The following is a 16,898-nucleotide window of genomic DNA, read 5'->3' on the forward strand; positions in this document are numbered from 1 at the left end:
CTGCCATGGGGTCAACCTGAGGCGCCACGCCTGGCTGCGTCTGACGTCCTTGAAGCCCGAGGCGCAGCAGAGGGTTGCCAATCTACCCTTCTCGGGTGAGACCCTCTTTGGAAAACACGCGGACGAGTAGATGGCCCGCATGAAGGCGGAGGCGGAGACATTGACGGCTGTCAGATTGGAGAAGCCAAAGGAACAGAAGAAGACCTTCTGCTCGTTCCAAAGACGGTACAGGGCGCAAGGTAGAGGGCAAGGTCGACAAGCTGGGCAGCAGCAGTTCCAGCGGCGCCCGTTCCAAAAGCGCCAGAGGGGCCTTGGTGGTCAGCAGGCCTCATCTGCGACCAAAGGCCCGGCTGGGTCTAGGCCCTGAGGTGCTTCTTCCCCCTCATCCGTTACCCGCTCCGGTAGGGGGAAGCATCCAACATTACCTGGCAGAGTGGAGAAACATTACTCAAGACAAGTGGGTGCTGAATATTGTTTGCAATGGATACAGTCTTCGGTTCACCAGTCCGCCTCCAGCGATCCCACCGGTCAGCTCGCAGTTCCGGCTGCTCGAGCTCCAGGTGGAGGCCTATACCCTGTTAAGAAAAAGGACGATAGAAGACGTCCCTCTGTCTCAAAGGGGAAAGGGCCTTTACTCACGCTTCTTCCTAGTCCAGAAGAAGGACAAGAACGAGTTCAGGCCCATTCTGGATTTGCGACAAGCAAACAAGTGGATTCGCAGGGAAAAGTTTTGAATGCTGTCTTTGCACCAGATTTATCCTCAGCTGCAGAGAGGAGACTGGTTGTGTGCGATAGATCTGCAAGATGCGTACTTCCATGTGCCCATTGCACGGAAACATCAGAAGTTCCTGTGCTTCCTAGTCGGCGCCAATCACTATCAGTACACCGTACTACCGTTTGGACTGAAGTCTGCACCCAGGACTTTTTCAAAATGCATGGCTGTGGTAGCAGTGCACCTGAGAAAGAATAAGTGTTTGTCTACCCCTACCTGGACGACTGGTTGATCAAAGCCTCCACCTTCCAGGAAGCACAGTTGCACTTCAACAGGACGGCCGTCCTGTTGAACAGTCTGGGGTTGCACATAAATCTGTCCAAGTCTGTCCCGATTCCTGTGCAGTGCCTGCAGTACTTGGGAGCCTCCATCAATACGCTGTCGGCAAGCGTGTCTCCATTGGAGGAGAGACGCTTATCCATCCTTCGGAAGGCTCAGGCTCTCATAGCTGCTCCATCTACAACAGTGAGGACGGTGTTTTCTCTACTGGGATCGATGGCCTCTCGTATCTTCCTCACTCCGCACGCGTGCCTACACATGAGGCCGCTACAGGAATGTTTGGAGGACCAGTGGGACCAGAGGAAAGGGTGTTGGGACGACCGGATTCAGTTGTCTCTTCACGCCCAACAATCCCTGCAATGGTGGTGCTCGGCAGAGAATCTCCTCAGAGGGGTTCCTTTCCACAAGGACATCCCGACTCAGACTATCGTGACGGATGCGTCTCTCCTGGGCTGGGGAACGCATTCAGACCATCTACAGATCGAGGGAACGTGGTCTATGGCGGAGTCCATGTATCGCATCAATTTCCTGGAACTCAGAGCGGTGCACTTGGCACTGAAGGCCTTTCATCCGTCCTTCCAGACCAACTCCTTGCTTGTGCAGACGGACAATACGACCACGATGTATTACCTCAACAAGCAGGCGGGTTCAAGATCGCGCACACTGTCACAGGAGGCACAGTTGATCTGGCACTGGCTTCTAGCCAGAGGACTGACGATAACGGCAACTCATCTGCCCGGTGTGCAGAATGTTCAGGCGGACGCCCTCAGCAGGTTGCCTCAAGAAAACCATGAGAGGGTCATAAACGACGAAGTGCTCGACGAAATCTTCGCCATGTGGGGCACTCCAGACGTGGATCTGTTTGCCACCGCCGAAAACAGCAAATGCCGTGACTTCGCCTCGAGATCTTACCAACCGGGGACCCTGGGGAACGCGTTATGGATCAGCTGGTTGAACAGCTTTCGGTACGCTTTTCCACCCATTCCCCTGATTCCGGCGGTGCTCATCAAGCTGGCCCAGTCCCGGGCGCGGATGATCCTCATTGCTCCGGAATGGCCCAGGCAGTGGTTGCTCACGGACCTGCTTCACCGGTCAATCCTGCCTCATCGGCGGCTGCTGTGCCGGCTGGACCTTCTCATGAAGTTCGGGGGGCAGATGGTGCACCCCAACCTCTCATCGTTGAGTTTGGCAGCATGGCTCCTGAGATAGTGCAATATGGCCACTTGAATCTTCCTGAGGATTGCATGGACATATTGAAGGAGGCTAAGAGGCCATCTACTAGGACCTCTTATGTTTACAAATGGAAGAGATTCTGTATCTGGTGCATGTCTAAGAACTATGATCCAACGACCTGCAAGGACGATGTTATCCTTCCGTACCTTCTGCATCTAGCTCAGTCTGGCCTTAATTTCCATTCCATTAAGGTTCATCTGGCTGCATTGACTGCTTACAGGAAATGCCCTTCACAGACCTCTTTCTTCCAGATCCCTGTGATTAAGGATTTTTTCGAAGGGTTGAAGAAAGTGTTTCCTCCTGTTCGGCGTCCTTCGCCTTCATGGGAGCTGAATGTGGTGCTGTCCAGGCTGATGAAGGAACCGTTCGAGCCTATTCATAAGGCTTCACTGCAGCACCTGTCTTGGAAGGCGGCGTTCCGCGGGGCCATTACATCGGCCCGCAGGGTGAGTGAAATTCAGGCATTGTGTTGCCAGGAACCTTATACTGTATTTCATGCTGCTAAGGTTTTTATGCGTACTCACCCTAAGTTCCTTCCCAAGGTGATTTCTGATTTTCATGTTAATCAGACTATAACTTTACCAACATTTTTCCAGAATCCTTCCACTCCAGCGGAACGGTCTCTACATTCCCTGGATGTCAGAAGGGTGTTGAAATTCTATCTGGATAAGACCAAGGATATTCGTAGGTCCGACCAGCTGTTTGTCAACTATGGTCGGTTAGGACTGGTCTGGCTACTTCGAAACAGTCCATCTCTAGGTGGATTGTGTCATGTATCCAGCTCGGTTATCAGAAAGCGAATAACTGTAGTTACAGGTAAGAAACTATTCCTTCTGACATCCAGGGAATGTAGAGACCGTTCCGCTGGAGTGGAAGGATTCTGGAAAAATGTTGGTAAAGTTATAGTCTGATTAACATGAAAATCAGATGAGTTGCCGTTATCGTCAGTCCTCTGGCTAGAAGCCAGTGCCAGATCAACTGTGCCTCCTGTGCGCGATCTTGAACCCGCCTGCTTGTTGAGGTAATACATCGTGGTCGTATTGTCCGTCTGCACAAGCAAGGAGTTGGTCTGGAAGGACGGATGAAAGGCCTTCAGTGCCAAGTGCACCGCTCTGAGTTCCAGGAAATTGATGCGATACATGGACTCCGCCATAGACCATGTTCCCTGGATCTGTAGATGGTCTGAATGCGCTCCCCAGCCCAGGAGAGACGCATCCGTCACGATAGTCTGAGTCGGGATGTCCTTGTGGAAAGGGACCCCTCTGAGGAGATTCTCTGCCGAGCACCACCATCTCAGGGATTGTTGGGCGTGAAGAGACAACTGAATCCGGTCATCCCAACACCCTTTCCTCTGGTCCCACTGGTCCTCCAAACATTCCTGTAGCGGCCTCATGTGTAGGCGCGCGTGCGGAGTGAGGAAGATACGAGAGGCCATCGATCCCAGTAGAGAAAACACCGTCCTCACTGTTGTAGATGGAGCAGCTATGAGAGCCTGAGCCTTCCGAAGGATGGATAAGCGTCTCTCCTCCAATGGAGACACGCTTGCCGACAGCGTATTGATGGAGGCTCCCAAGTACTGCAGACACTGCACAGGAATCGGGACAGACTTGGACAGATTTATGTGCAACCCCAGACTGTTCAACAGGACGGCCGTCCTGTTGAAGTGCAACTGTGCTTCCTGGAAGGTGGAGGCTTTGATCAACCAGTCGTCCAGGTAGGGGTAGACAAACACTTATTCTTTCTCAGGTGCACTGCTACCACAGCCATAGTCATAAGCGCCCGCCCTCCTCCCCGGTGGAGAAAATGGTACTGTGATGTATGCTACAGGCCTTGCTTTATGCACCTTCAAAAAGAACTGAAGGTAAAAGGAAGGGGCTGAGCATGCTGGGATACCGAGGGTCTCCAGAGAGTTCCTTAAAGGCACGGTATCTCTTTTCCAGACACATAATGGCAGCCAATGGAGGCTTGTCTGTCACTACCTTTCTCGTTATCATTCCAAGGATTTGGTGAGGGGAGGAAAGTTTCTCTATGGGTGAAACTTGACAGATTGTGTTTAATGTGTTTTTGATGTTATATCCTTGGCATTTCTAGCTGAAGTACGGGACAGTGTAGCCTTGTAGGTACAGGCTGCATTATTGTCTTTAATTTAATTTTTAAGTGTCTATGCAGGACTGCAATGAAGACCGCTTAAGAGATTATTTTTGATTGCTCCGGGGTCCACGCACATGGGCGGGACTATTCACTAGATTATGACTATAACAGAGATACCCCTACTACAGAACTGGAGTTACAGGTAAGAAACTACTCCTTACTAACGACAGGACTGGATCCTAGATTCAGTCCTGGCACATGAGCTGTAAACAGTTAAGTGAAAGCGTTTTGGTTATGGTAGTGATTTTTAAGGAATATTATTGTATTTTATAAGTTGACGCTTTGAAACTTTTTCAGTTGAAATTACCAATGTTATCCTATGGAACGAAATTCAATTTGCAGGTAAAGCATATTCACGTTACTTTTGTAATCTAGGGCTGGACTCCTAGGTTCAGCACTGGGACCTCTGTCTAAAACAGGCAAGTAATTACGTTTTTATCGTTGGCACGATTTTTAGAGCATATTTATACGTTTCAAAAATCGACACTTAGAAAGTTTTTCAGCAAAAAGCAGGCATTGCTATACTATGGAATGAAATTCAAGTTACTGGTAAGTACGGTTAGAATTGCTTTTCAGCGTCAGTACTGGGCTCAAAGATGCAGCACGGAGGTCTCTCCTGATCACAGGTAAGTAAATCGGAATTCGTAGTTCGGCTGATTTTAGATGAATATTTTAAAGTTCCAAAATTTGTGAAACAAGTCAATGTTAGCCTATGGAAGGAAAGTGAGTTCTCTGCTTTTAGATAAGTACTCGACTGGCAGAGTTCTGGGCATAAACTCAGGGGTCTTCCAGGGTCAGGTAGGTACAGTTGGTACACCCTCAGCAGCACAGGGGTAGCCGGGTGCAGTGGTAGTTGGGCACAATGTTATCCGACGAGAGGCAGGGGGCCTTCGGTTGGTGGCTGCTGGCTAGCAGGCCACGTGGCTGTGGGAGCTGGGCTCCTGGTCACTTGCTCAGGGAAAATGGGGTAGGATAGGACAAAGGTTGCACTGCTAGGAGCACTGGGTCCAGGGTGCTTTTGATCCGTCGGGCGCTCAATGTTATTCAATAGAGGTCTTGAAAAGGGAACAAAGGCTGTAGGCTCGGGGACGGAGGATCTTCTGGAGCGACCAACACTTTGAGGGGTAAGTTGGGATCTTGGAGGATAAGTAGGCACTCTGGAATTGGGCACAGGAGGCCGGGGGGCGCCAGGTGCAGGGGTGTCTTTCGACGTTGGGAAATCTTACCATCTGCTGGTAGCGGTTGGAGGGGTCCCTGGTTCTGAGTCTGCAAGCGTCGTCTAGGTCGTCAATTAGGGTCTTTGGGCACTGGATTCCAGGTCCGAATCGCTGGGGGGACGTCCTCAGGATCTTTGTTCACTCAGGCACAGGCTGGGCTCGGCGGGTTCAGAGTGGGTTGGATTCGCGGTTCCTGGATGGCACCAGGGGTATTGCTGTCTGAGCAGAACAACTGCTCGTGGGAGTTCCAGTCTCTAAGAGGGTCAAGGCAGGCAGGTCCTCTGGGGTTCTCGAGGTTGCTGTCCGCAGGAGACGCCGGGATTTAGCAGGAGCTAAGTCAGTTTGTGTCGTCCTCTTGTTAGCAGCTGCACGGCAGGTCTTCTTCTTAGTCTTTTCTGGTTTCGATATCGGGATCTGAGGAAGGAAGGTTCAGGGTGCCCTTAAATACTATATTTAGGGGTGTTACAGGTAGGGTGAGGCAAGGGACCAATAGGTCCCTGTCCTGGGGTGGGTACACCTCTAACCTGCTCCTCTCCTGTGGGAGGGGGGCAGGAGCTTAGCCGTGAGTGGGTAGGGCTCCCCATCCTCAAGATTGCGGTAGCCCAGAGTCGTGCTTCACCTCGCCTCTCCCACCTGAGGGGTGGAGTTGGCACAGGCTGGCACACCCCATTTCCTGACGTAGGGTTTCCTGCCAGTCTTCCCCCTAGAGTGGGGGTCAGAACTGGTGGGGCCAGTTGCTGAGTACAGCAAGTGGCCTGGAGAAGCTCACAACGGCAGCATGCCTTTGAAGCTTCCCCCTGCCCATCCTGGGGGAGGAGACCAAGCACCTCGCCCAGGATGTGCATTGTTGCAGGCCCAGGAGAGCAGGGGCTCTCCACACAGGTGTCCAGCAACATGGCTGCTGTGTGGCGCCTAGGCAGCCTCTCAGACAAGACGTGGATTGTAGGTTAGGTTTCAGGGGGCATCTCTAAGATGCCCTCTGTAGTGCATTTTACATGAAATCCCACACTGGCATCAGTGTGGGTTTAATGTGCTGAGAAGTTTGGTATCAAACTTGCCAGTCTTCAGTGTAGCCATTATGGTGCTGTGGAGTTCGTTGTGACAACCTCCCAGCACCATATACTCTTAATGGCATCACTGCACTTACAGTGCCCAGGAATGGCCCTGGGTACTGTAGGTTTCAGGGGGCATCTCTAAGATGCCCTCTGTAGTGCATTTTACATTAAATCCCACACTGGCATCAGTGTGGGCTTAATGTGCTGAGAAGTTTGGTATCAAACTTGTTAGTCTTCAGTGTAGCCATTATTAATTTTGGTGACATGTTTTCTAAATTCCAACGATTACAATTTACCGAGCTACAATTTAAATATGGAGTACATAAAAATGATTTCTTTAAATTTCTCCAGATCCGCAGTTATTGTACACGGCTGGGGCAATATGAAACCCGCTTTAAACAATTCCCGCTATTGGAAGGGATGGGAAAGGGGCTACCAATTGGTTTCTTCTACTCCTGTCTGATTCAGTTACTTCCAGAAGATCTAGATCAGTGTCAGGAGAGATGGAGAATTAAATTAAACGCACCAACTATTAATCTCTATTCTTCTATTAATTTGGCTAAAGAGCTGCTAATATCTGGTAAGATGTTTGCCCAACATTATATGGTTTTACATGACTTGTATTATTACCCCAGGAAAGTCTCCAAATGGAGTACCGGTCCACGAGCTAGCTGTAGCAGATGCGGCTGTTTTGCAGCTGATGCCCTACATATGTTATTTTCATGTGGTAAACTTGGTCCCTTACTGATATCCATACAAAATTTCTTGGTGGAAATATTCGGTCCTCCTATTTGTATAAATACTGAGATGGTGCTGCTTGGGACTGATTCCACATGTTTGACCACATCCAAGGACCGGACCTCTTTTCTGTTTATTTGTATGTCCGTTTTACGGGGGTGTATCTCCAGAGAGAGGATCTCCCCTGATCCGCCCTCTTTTCTGGGGTGGAGAGCTCGGTTATTATCTATGTATAATCTAGAGATTGCAATATATAAAACTAAAAGTATTCGTAAGCGCATTATAGGGTTACACATTTGGAACCCGATCACCGAATGGATATAATGATTGGTCTGCAATCGTTGTAACCGTTTTGAAACTTTTGTTTGCCTTTCTCTCCTTTTTAGTAACGGTATGTTGGTATGAAATAGCCTCTTTCTCCTCATGGTTTTTTTTTCTCTGCTTTTCTTCTTTTTTATGCAGGTTCCAGAATCGACAGGCCGGTAGGGCTGGGGCCAAGTCAGTGGGTGTTGTCCTGTTAGCAGCTGCACGGCAGCTCTTCTTGCTCTTGATCTTCTTTCTTCTTTCTTCTTTTCTTATCGGGATCTGGGGAAGGAAGGTTTTGCAGCGTGAATCTTTCTGGATTCACTATGCTGTGCATTACTCCGCGGTCTTGTGGTTGGGTCCGGATTCGTAGTCTTTTCTTTTTTTTTTTTTTTTTTGTAGCTTAGGTGGGCGTCGGCGTCACACCCCTTTGGGTGTATTTCCGGTGACGTCGGCATGCTTCCTGCGGAAGCTCCCACTCTTGGGCGCCATCTTCAGATTCTTTTTTTCCGCGGTGGGGTCTAGATCGTTCCCGTTTGGGCTCCAGACATTTTTGGAGAAAGAAGAAAGAAAATACAGAAAAGACGAGGAGAAGTCATCTGAAGACTGCAGGGGACTTCATCGACGAAAAGCCGGCAAGGAGAAGGCGTTTTTTTATCGAGATCATCGACGAACACGCGACCAGAGAGGCCCTGGACGCTCGATGATGGACAACACGCCGTTCAAGTTCTGCCGTAACTGCCACCACAAGTACGCGCAGAAGGACCAGCTCCCGGTATGCAACCTTTGCCTACCGGTGAACCACGAAAGCGGAGACTGCAACGCCTGTTCCGCCTTCGCCCCGAAGACCCTTCGTGTGAGAGAGAGGCAGAGGGTAGCACACGCCACCCTGCAGGGGAAGGCCCCGACTCCGTCCCTCTACGAGCTGGGGATGTCCTCCGAGGAAGAATACAACGCTGCCGCCGAAGACGACAGCTACACGGTCGTAGAGACCGATTACACGAAGACTTCTGACAAGGTAGGAGACTCTTCGGCCCCCAAGAACCCGAGAGACTCTGAGTCTAGAAAAATCGAGGGCAAGACCCCGAAAACGCCGACGCCAAAAAAGGCGGCGTCCGCGAGTACTCCCAGGCCCAGCGGATCCTCCGAGAAGGAGTCCCCGGCGCCGAGGGCTGCTGATCAGCAGAAAACGTCGAAAATCGTCCCCGAAAAGGATCGATCGACGCCAAGGGAGAAAGACCAGAGACCCAAGACCCGGTCCGACGTCAAAAACTTCGACGCCGAATAATACGGCGACGAACCATCCGCCGAAAAGAACGGCCGACCCATCCGACGCGGAACACGCGGCAGAGATGGAGAAGAAGAGAAGGCGCCTCGAGGCCGAAATGGAGAACATCATGCAGCGGAAGAAAGATTTCGATGCAAAGATGAAGGCCTTCACGATCCCTCACAAGACCAAGCCACCGGTGATGGAGGCATTCGAGGAGGAGGAAGAAATCGCCGAAGTCGTCGAGGAACAAGACCAGGACGTCGAGGTGATCGATGACCAGGAGGAGTACGAGAATCCCTACGATAGTTACAACTATGGGGAGGAAGAGGAAAGCAGGACGGACGCAGACTCGACACCATCTGACCTACAGGAGGTAGATTACATAGATGTCGACACCGACAGCCCGGAGGAGGTGGTCGACACTTACCCCTCGAGGCCCTCGCCGCCGGACGACATCGGGGCCTACAACTCGGTGATACAAGCTGCCGCAGCAGCTTTCAAGCTCCAGCTCGACGAAGAGAAGCAGAAAGCAGACTTCCTTCTAGAAACATTGCTCCCAACACAAACGAGGAGCCAGTTCCTTCCAATGCTCGAGAGCGTCTTGGCTCAGGGGAAGGAAGCTTTCAGGCAGCCCGCAACATGCAAGGCAGTAACTCCCAGAACTGAGAAGAAGTACAAGTATGAAAAGATTGGGAGTCAGCGGGCAATCCCGTTGTCTAGATGGTAATGTTATGCACACTTTCACTAGAACCTGCTTGGTTCTCTTCTGGTAAATTCGTAAACAATAATAGTCCATTCAATAAGATTATTCTCGTTTCAAACTCTCATATTTATTAATTTCATCTTTTTAATTACTGTGAATCCTTTTGTTTCCATGACATTTCATATTAACATTTCCCATTTACCCAATGCATTTCGTGTCTATGGTGACCCTTCTTCCGGGGTCTCTTGTGGTGCTTGCTGTTGGCTGTCTTCGTAGCTGATAATCCTGGGGGCTACGGCCCCCTTCGGCAGCCGTTGCTCCTCCTCCAGGATCCCCCTGAACGCTCTTGGACCCCGGGGGCCACTTCTAAGTTTCTTCTTCCCTTGCCTCCCGTCCCCCTCTCCTGCCTCGCCCCGTATTCAGGCCTCTCACCATCCGCTTCTACGCTCTCCTCTGGCCGCCGCAGGGAGGGGGACCGGAAGCGCTAACGGTGAGGTGCTACACCCAGAGCCAGAGAGCATGAGCCTAGTAGCGTGGCTCCTGAGGACATAGAGTTCGCACATTTAAGATTGCCAGAAAGTATCCTGAGGGTCCTGCGGGAGGCAAGAAGACCTAGCACTCGGAAGTGCTATGTTGCGAAATGGAAAAGGTTCACAATATGGTGCAGACAAGAAAGACTTCACAATAAAATGAAGAAGGACTCCACAGTGCTAAAGTACCTGACGCGCTTGCTAGAGAAGAACCTTAGCTCATCCTCCTTGAGAGTTCACTTGGCAGCGATAGTCGCCTACACAAGGGGAGAAACTTGCAGGAGTTTCTTCACATCACAGGTGGTGAAGAGATTCCTAGAAGGTGCGAAAAGGATCGCACCACCCAAGCGGGTGCCGCCACCTGCATGGAACTTAAACATAGTCCTAACGGAACTCATGAAGGAGCCCTTTGAACCACTCCACAAGGCGTCCTTAAAGATGCTAACTATGAAAACAGCTTTCCTGGTTGCAATAACGTTCTTACGCAGAGTAAGCGAGCTTCAGGCTCTGACGCTACAAGAGCCCTACATACAAATACACAATGATAGAGTTGTGATGAGGACTGACCCACACTTCATGCCGAAGGTGGTATCTAAATTTCACATGAACCAGTCTATACAGATACCGAGTGTTTTCCACAAACCGACAACTGCCGCAGAGCGAGCTCTGCACACCCTGGACGCCAGAAGGGCAGTCATGCACTACATTGAGAGGACGAAGGGACACACAAAGAACTGTTTTGTTTTCCTGTCATTCGCCAACAGTTACATGGGGAAGGCAGTAACCAAAAAGACCATTGCACGATGGATCGCACAGACAATTCAACTCTGCCACAAGCGTGCAGGACAAGAGCTAGCAGAGGGGACACGTGCCCACTCCACTAGGAAAAAGGGTGCTACAATAGCCTTCCTGGCTAACACACCCATACAAGACATATACCTGGCGGCAACATGGGCTTCGGTGCACACGTTCACGAAGCACTACTGTGTGGACATACAGATGAACAAGGAAGCTCAAGTTGGACAGAAGGTGCTACAGCACATATTCAATACCCAACGCTCATCTTCCACCCAACCGCCACAGAGATGAGAAACCGCTACAAAATCTATGCACAGCATAGTGAATCCAGAAAGATTCACGCTGCAAAACTAATAGTTTTCTTACCTGTCGGTGTAGTTTTGCAGCTTGAAGATCTTTCTGGATTCACTAGCGAACCCACCCACCTCCGCCAGAAAGATGAGGCTGGAGAGAGAAGAGGTGGAAATAGAAAAAGTGGAAAAGACTTTGAAGGTACAAAGCGGTAATATATCACCTGAATAGAACATTGCCATTACTTCGGAAACGAAAGAAACACGGAAAAAAAGAACCCGAAGATGGCGCCCAAGAGTGGGAGCTTCCGCAGGAAGCATGCCGACGTCACCGGAAATACACCCAAAGGGGTGTGACGCCGACGCCCACCTGGGCTACAAAAAAAAAAAAAAAAAGAAAAGACTACGAATCCGGACCCAACCACAAGACCGCGGAATAATGCACAGCATAGTGAATCCAGAAAGATCTTCAAGCTGCAAAACTACACCGACAGGTAAGAAAACTATTCGTTCAGGGAGCCCCTAAATACTGAATTTAGGGGCGTTACAGGTAGGGCAAGGGCAGGGACCAATAGGTCCCCGTCCTGGGGTGGGTTCACCCACTAGCCTACTCCTCTCCTGTGGGAGGGGGGCAGGAGCCTAGCTGTGATTGGGCAGGGCTCCCCATCTTCAAGATGCTTCACCTAGTCTCCCCCACCTGAGGGGTGGGGTTGGCACAGACTGGCACACCCCCCTTCCTGACATAGTTTTTCCCCGCCAGTGTTCCCGCCAGAGTGGGGGTCAGGACTGGTGGGGGCCAGTTGCTGGGTACAGCAAATGGTCTTAAGAAGCTCACAGAGGCGGCAGGCCTTTGAAGATTCCCCCTGCCCATCCTGGGGGAGGAGACCTAGCACCTCGCTCAGGATGTGCATTGTTGCAGGCCCAGGAGAGCGGGAGGCTCTCCGCCCAGGGGTCCAGCAACATGTCTGCTGTGGGGCAGCCTAGGCAGCCTCTCAGTCCAGACGTGGATTGTGGTTAGGTTTTCAGGGGGCATCTCTAAGATGCCCTCTGGAGCATTGTACATTAAATCCCACACTGGCATCAGTGCAGGTTTAATGTGCTGAGAGGTTTGGTACCAAACTTGTCAGTCTTCGGTGTAGCCATTATGGTACTGTGGAGTTCGTAATGACAACCTCCCAGCACCATATACTCCTAATGGCACCACTGCACTTACAGTGCCCAGGAATGTCCCTGGATTACTGTAGGGGCACAGCGCTCATGCACTTGTGCCCACACCTCTGGCATAGGGCACCCATCTAGAGGGGTGACTGAAGTATGCCAGGGCAGTGGGTTCTGTGGGCATGCACACAGGGATGTGGGCCATGTTGACTCTTTGTTTAGTTCTGTTCTTAGACACTCAGCCAGCAAAGGCAGTGTGTGGGTATCAGGGTACAGGGCCCCTGAGGGTGGCACAATAAGTGCTGCAGTCTTCATGGGTCTTCTCTGGTCACCATGCCCTGGGTAACTAGGGTACCATTTACTAGGGGCTGACAGGTGGCCAGAGATACCAATTGGGTTTTAGTTTCAACACAGTTTTAAGGAAGGAACACAGGCCCTGGGTACCTGGTTGGCAGGAACCCAGGGCACACTCAGTCAAAGCACATCAGCAGTTCGGAAAAAAGTGGGGGCATACCAGTGCAAGAAAGATGGCACTTTCTCACACACTGGTGAGTATGTCCCTCCTGGTAATCATCCAGTAAAGGTTTATTGTTAGGTTGCTCCAACTAAGATGCTTGCTCCCATTTCAGATATTGGAAAGACAGGAGATCGCCCCACGATCTCCAATCCAGTAGCAGGTTTGCACCTTTCTGGGTGAGGGCGAGCACAAACAATGTCGGAGCAGGTTCCAGTAGCAAATAGCTCTGACAGGATGGACCTCTCTGATGATGGACAGTTTAAACATAGGCATTCTCTGCCTTCTCATCTGTTTTTATGTCCAAGAACCAAATGCTACCATGCAGATGTTGTACCACAAACATTCCTGGATGCCTAGAGAAAAAAGCTAAAAGCCAGGGGAGCTAGCTGCATTTGCTGTCTGGAGTAGCTTTTTTGCCTACATATGGTGTAGCTGTTGGTATGTCAATAACTGACTTGTAACATCACAATCTCTTCTAACTATATTGTCACTTGTTTAGCTGATCTCTCTAGGTGTGCTCCAGGACACTCATGCTGATCACCAGGGAAGGACTGAAGCTCCAGTTGATCTGGAATTCAAAAGTCACCAGATAAAGATTAGTCAACTGTTTTCTGTCTTCAGGTTTCCAGAATGAATTAAATAAATTAAATTTCTAGTACTAAATTAAGTTATAGGCAAGTAACTTGTCTTTTGTGCTGTCAAGGTTACTTTTAATTAACTGGTCAATCGTCCATAAAAATGACTTCATCTGAAAGTGAATGTCCCTCAGTGCATCCGATTTGAAAGAAAAGCAGTCATTGGAAGCTACGTTTGTAAAAACCACATAGAGGCAATAAACTATGAGTGAAGGAGTTTGTGTAGAAAAATCCCTTTGCAAAATTAGGCTTACTTAAGTAGCTGACCTAACTTGATGAAGTCTCCCATGTTTCTCCTGGTTATATTCGTATTATATTTGTATTCTTCTTTCCCTTGTCGAACTGATTAACCTAAAGTTGTTTGGGATCATAGATGCTAGTTACTTATTTATATTAGACCTGAAATAGGTTGGATGGTGATTTTTAGTAGAGTAGATACATTTAACCCTAACTTTACCATAAGAATTCACTAGTCATTTATTGTATTTATAATTTTTGCTAGTGTGGCAACATATTTTCACCAGTTCTGATTTCTTCTTTTTTTTTTTTTACTTTAGAATAAAGTGGCACCAAAAGCAACTCCGCCAATTAAAGGAGTACCCGGGAAGGACACTTCAACCTCAAACAAGAGTAAAACCCCTACTATGACTCCCAAAAAAGTGTCTGCTTCACCTGTAAAAGCAGCCACCCCTGCAAAGGCTCCTGGGAAGGCTGTTCAGCAGGCTGAGAGCTCAGGAAGTAGTGAATCATCTGACAGCGAGGAAGAGGTGCAAGTAAGTCTGGGCTTTGCTGAATGGGGGTGAGAAATAAGTGGAATATTCTTTGTACAAACTGAAACAGCAGCTGAAATATTTTTAAATAACAAGGGTACGGAATTTATTATTATTTTTTTTTTATTTCAAGCAACAGCCACTTTTTTGCTCTGAGCGTAGACTTCAGAACACTAGTTCAAACACATTTGAAGTGCATGAGAAGCAAGCCAGTACAACATATGTTCAGTGTGGCATTTTGCTATACTCTGTATGGGCCTTGAGATACTCTACATGTTATCACATACCCCATGAACCTCAAATCTAAACCTAGAATGAGGCAGTTTGGTATTAGTTGTAGGCTTTTGGAATGCTTTAAAAACTGAGCTTGTTATGTAGAGCAACTTCCTTATTCTCAAGAAGAAATTTTGAATACTTCTGTGAACGGCTTACTATCCCTTCCCTAGTCTTGAGCTGCCTTTAGCTTATTGGCAACCCAAGCTCTGTCTGACCGTGCAGCAATGTACAAATGTAATAAAGTGCTTCCCCGAGCTGAGGCAGTACTTGGTGCTTATTATTCATTCTCCAAGGCACAGCATTGGAGACATAATTAAAAAAAAAAAAAATCCTTGGTTGTAACTGCAGAGCACTATACTAATACATCCCAAAGTAAACATGATTACTTTAAATCCATTTTTTTTCTGCTGGTGGTATAAGGGGGTCCAGGTAGCTGACATAACAAAGTGAGGTTGAGATCGATCAAATGATGGAAGAAGACGGGTGGGGGCATTAGGAAAGAATTAGGGTGGTTGTTGGTTGGTGAGTTACCAGGAGTAAATTTGTTCAAAAGTGTCTTTTGTTGGCATTCTTTGGATTGACGGCCAGAGAGAGGGTGGTTATAAGGGCGTCAATTGTATCAAGGTCCTCAAGTGATGATCCTGTTCATCAAGGGGAGAGGAGTTGGCCTAACGGCTAGGGCGGGCGACCTCGATCTTGGGAACTGGGTTTGAGTCTCGGCAATGACGCTCAAGATCCTGTGATTCTGGTCAAATCACTTAATCTCCCCTTGCCTAACAAAAATGTATGTGTCCTTATGTAACGCAACTGGTGCTATGTAAAGCGCTCTGATACCCGATACGAGTCAAGTCCGCTCTATATAAAACTCCGTTAAAAAATATATATATTAGAGCTCCATTGTGTGTGCCTAGAAGGGATAGGGCGGTGGTTGTAATGTGTTGCAATGAAATATTTGGGAATGGGTGGGGAGGCCTGGACCTGGTGTCTGAATTATGTTTAGAAAGAGACCAGTTTCTCCATCACAAAAACATGTGATTATAGTTTTTGTACCCATCTTAAATAGAGTGCAGTGCCTCTATTGTTCTTAACAGGCATTATCTGTACTGGTGGGCAGGGTGATGATGCAAGAGGCAGCAGTTTATTTGTGAAAATTACACCAGTAGGCAACAGTATTATCCAAATGTAAACACATTTTCCAAGATGCACACTGTACATGCTGTTCAAATAGTAGAATTGGGCACATTCACAGCACAAACCAATGAAGGGCAGAGATTCATATGATGTGTTTATTTAGCTGCTACTTATTTTAATGTTTCATAGCACTATTAATGTGTTAGCATTTCCCATCTTCAGAGCTGGGGCGAGGGGCATAGGATGCAGACACATTTTATATTGAAGAAACTGTGATGTTTACCTTTCAGTATCTTCAATAACTGGTCACTGATTTTCAACGTTCTTGTCCATTAGGTGGGGTGTTTGGTAGGTTGCAGAAACCCCCTCAGTTGATCTCTGATGTCTCCTGTTTGTTCGAGACTGCCTTGTTGTATGCTTTCTTTGTAAGTAATGTCTTTTATTTATTCAGCTTCCAATTGTTAAAACTCCTACACCTGGTAAAGCTACAGCTGCATTAACCAACCCAAAGTGGCAAATGTCAGACAGTGGAAGCACTGCCACCTCTAGTGATGAGGAAGAGAAAAAAGTTGTAAAGAAGCCTGCTTCAACTAAAGGTGAGATGCAAGGACTGAAAGACACAGTTTCTGTCACCCAAGATATGTCTTAGTTTTTGATGGATGCTTGTTCATGTAGATTCCTCACCTTTCAATATCCCTTGTGCCGGATTGGCTCTGGACACATCTGCTAAAGCTTTCCAATGTGAGGCAAGAAGTGTATTAATAGGGTCTCCACCAGAATCCTATAGCCCCCATCGCAGCGCATTGACATCAGTTCTGTATTTTTTCTGTACCTTTCAATGCTTTCCAGAGTCTTTCCCCAAAGCATATGTGATTTACTTTTTTTTTTGGCTCTCTCAAATTTCTTTTGGTGAAGGGCTATGAAACATGTCCTCACCAAAAATTAGAAAAGACAAAAGGACAGCCCTGTTGCACTCCTATGTACCAAACTAAACTCTACATTTAGTAGAAACGAATACTGCTGAATATCAAGTATGCACCTGCTGAGGTGGTTCTACTTACCACCTTATACA

At 48.5% G+C, this 16,898-nt stretch overlaps 1 protein-coding gene across 6 annotated transcripts in view; it reads left to right on the top strand.

Moving 5' to 3' along the window:
- The window catches only part of TCOF1 (treacle ribosome biogenesis factor 1), a 402,392-nt gene that overhangs the window by 222,494 nt on the left and 163,000 nt on the right, over positions 1 to 16,898 (top strand). For all 6 annotated transcript variants that reach the window (XM_078653593.1, XM_078653591.1, XM_078653592.1 and 3 more), the window contains 2 exons: positions 14,207 to 14,422; positions 16,278 to 16,422. In XM_078653593.1, coding sequence (XP_078509719.1) covers positions 14,207 to 14,422; positions 16,278 to 16,422 — 361 coding nt within the window. The remainder of the gene's footprint in view (positions 1 to 14,206; positions 14,423 to 16,277; positions 16,423 to 16,898) is intronic.

Source organism: Lissotriton helveticus, chromosome 7 (genome assembly GCF_964261635.1).
Source record: "Lissotriton helveticus chromosome 7, aLisHel1.1, whole genome shotgun sequence".
Lineage (NCBI taxonomy): Eukaryota > Metazoa > Chordata > Amphibia > Caudata > Salamandridae > Lissotriton > Lissotriton helveticus.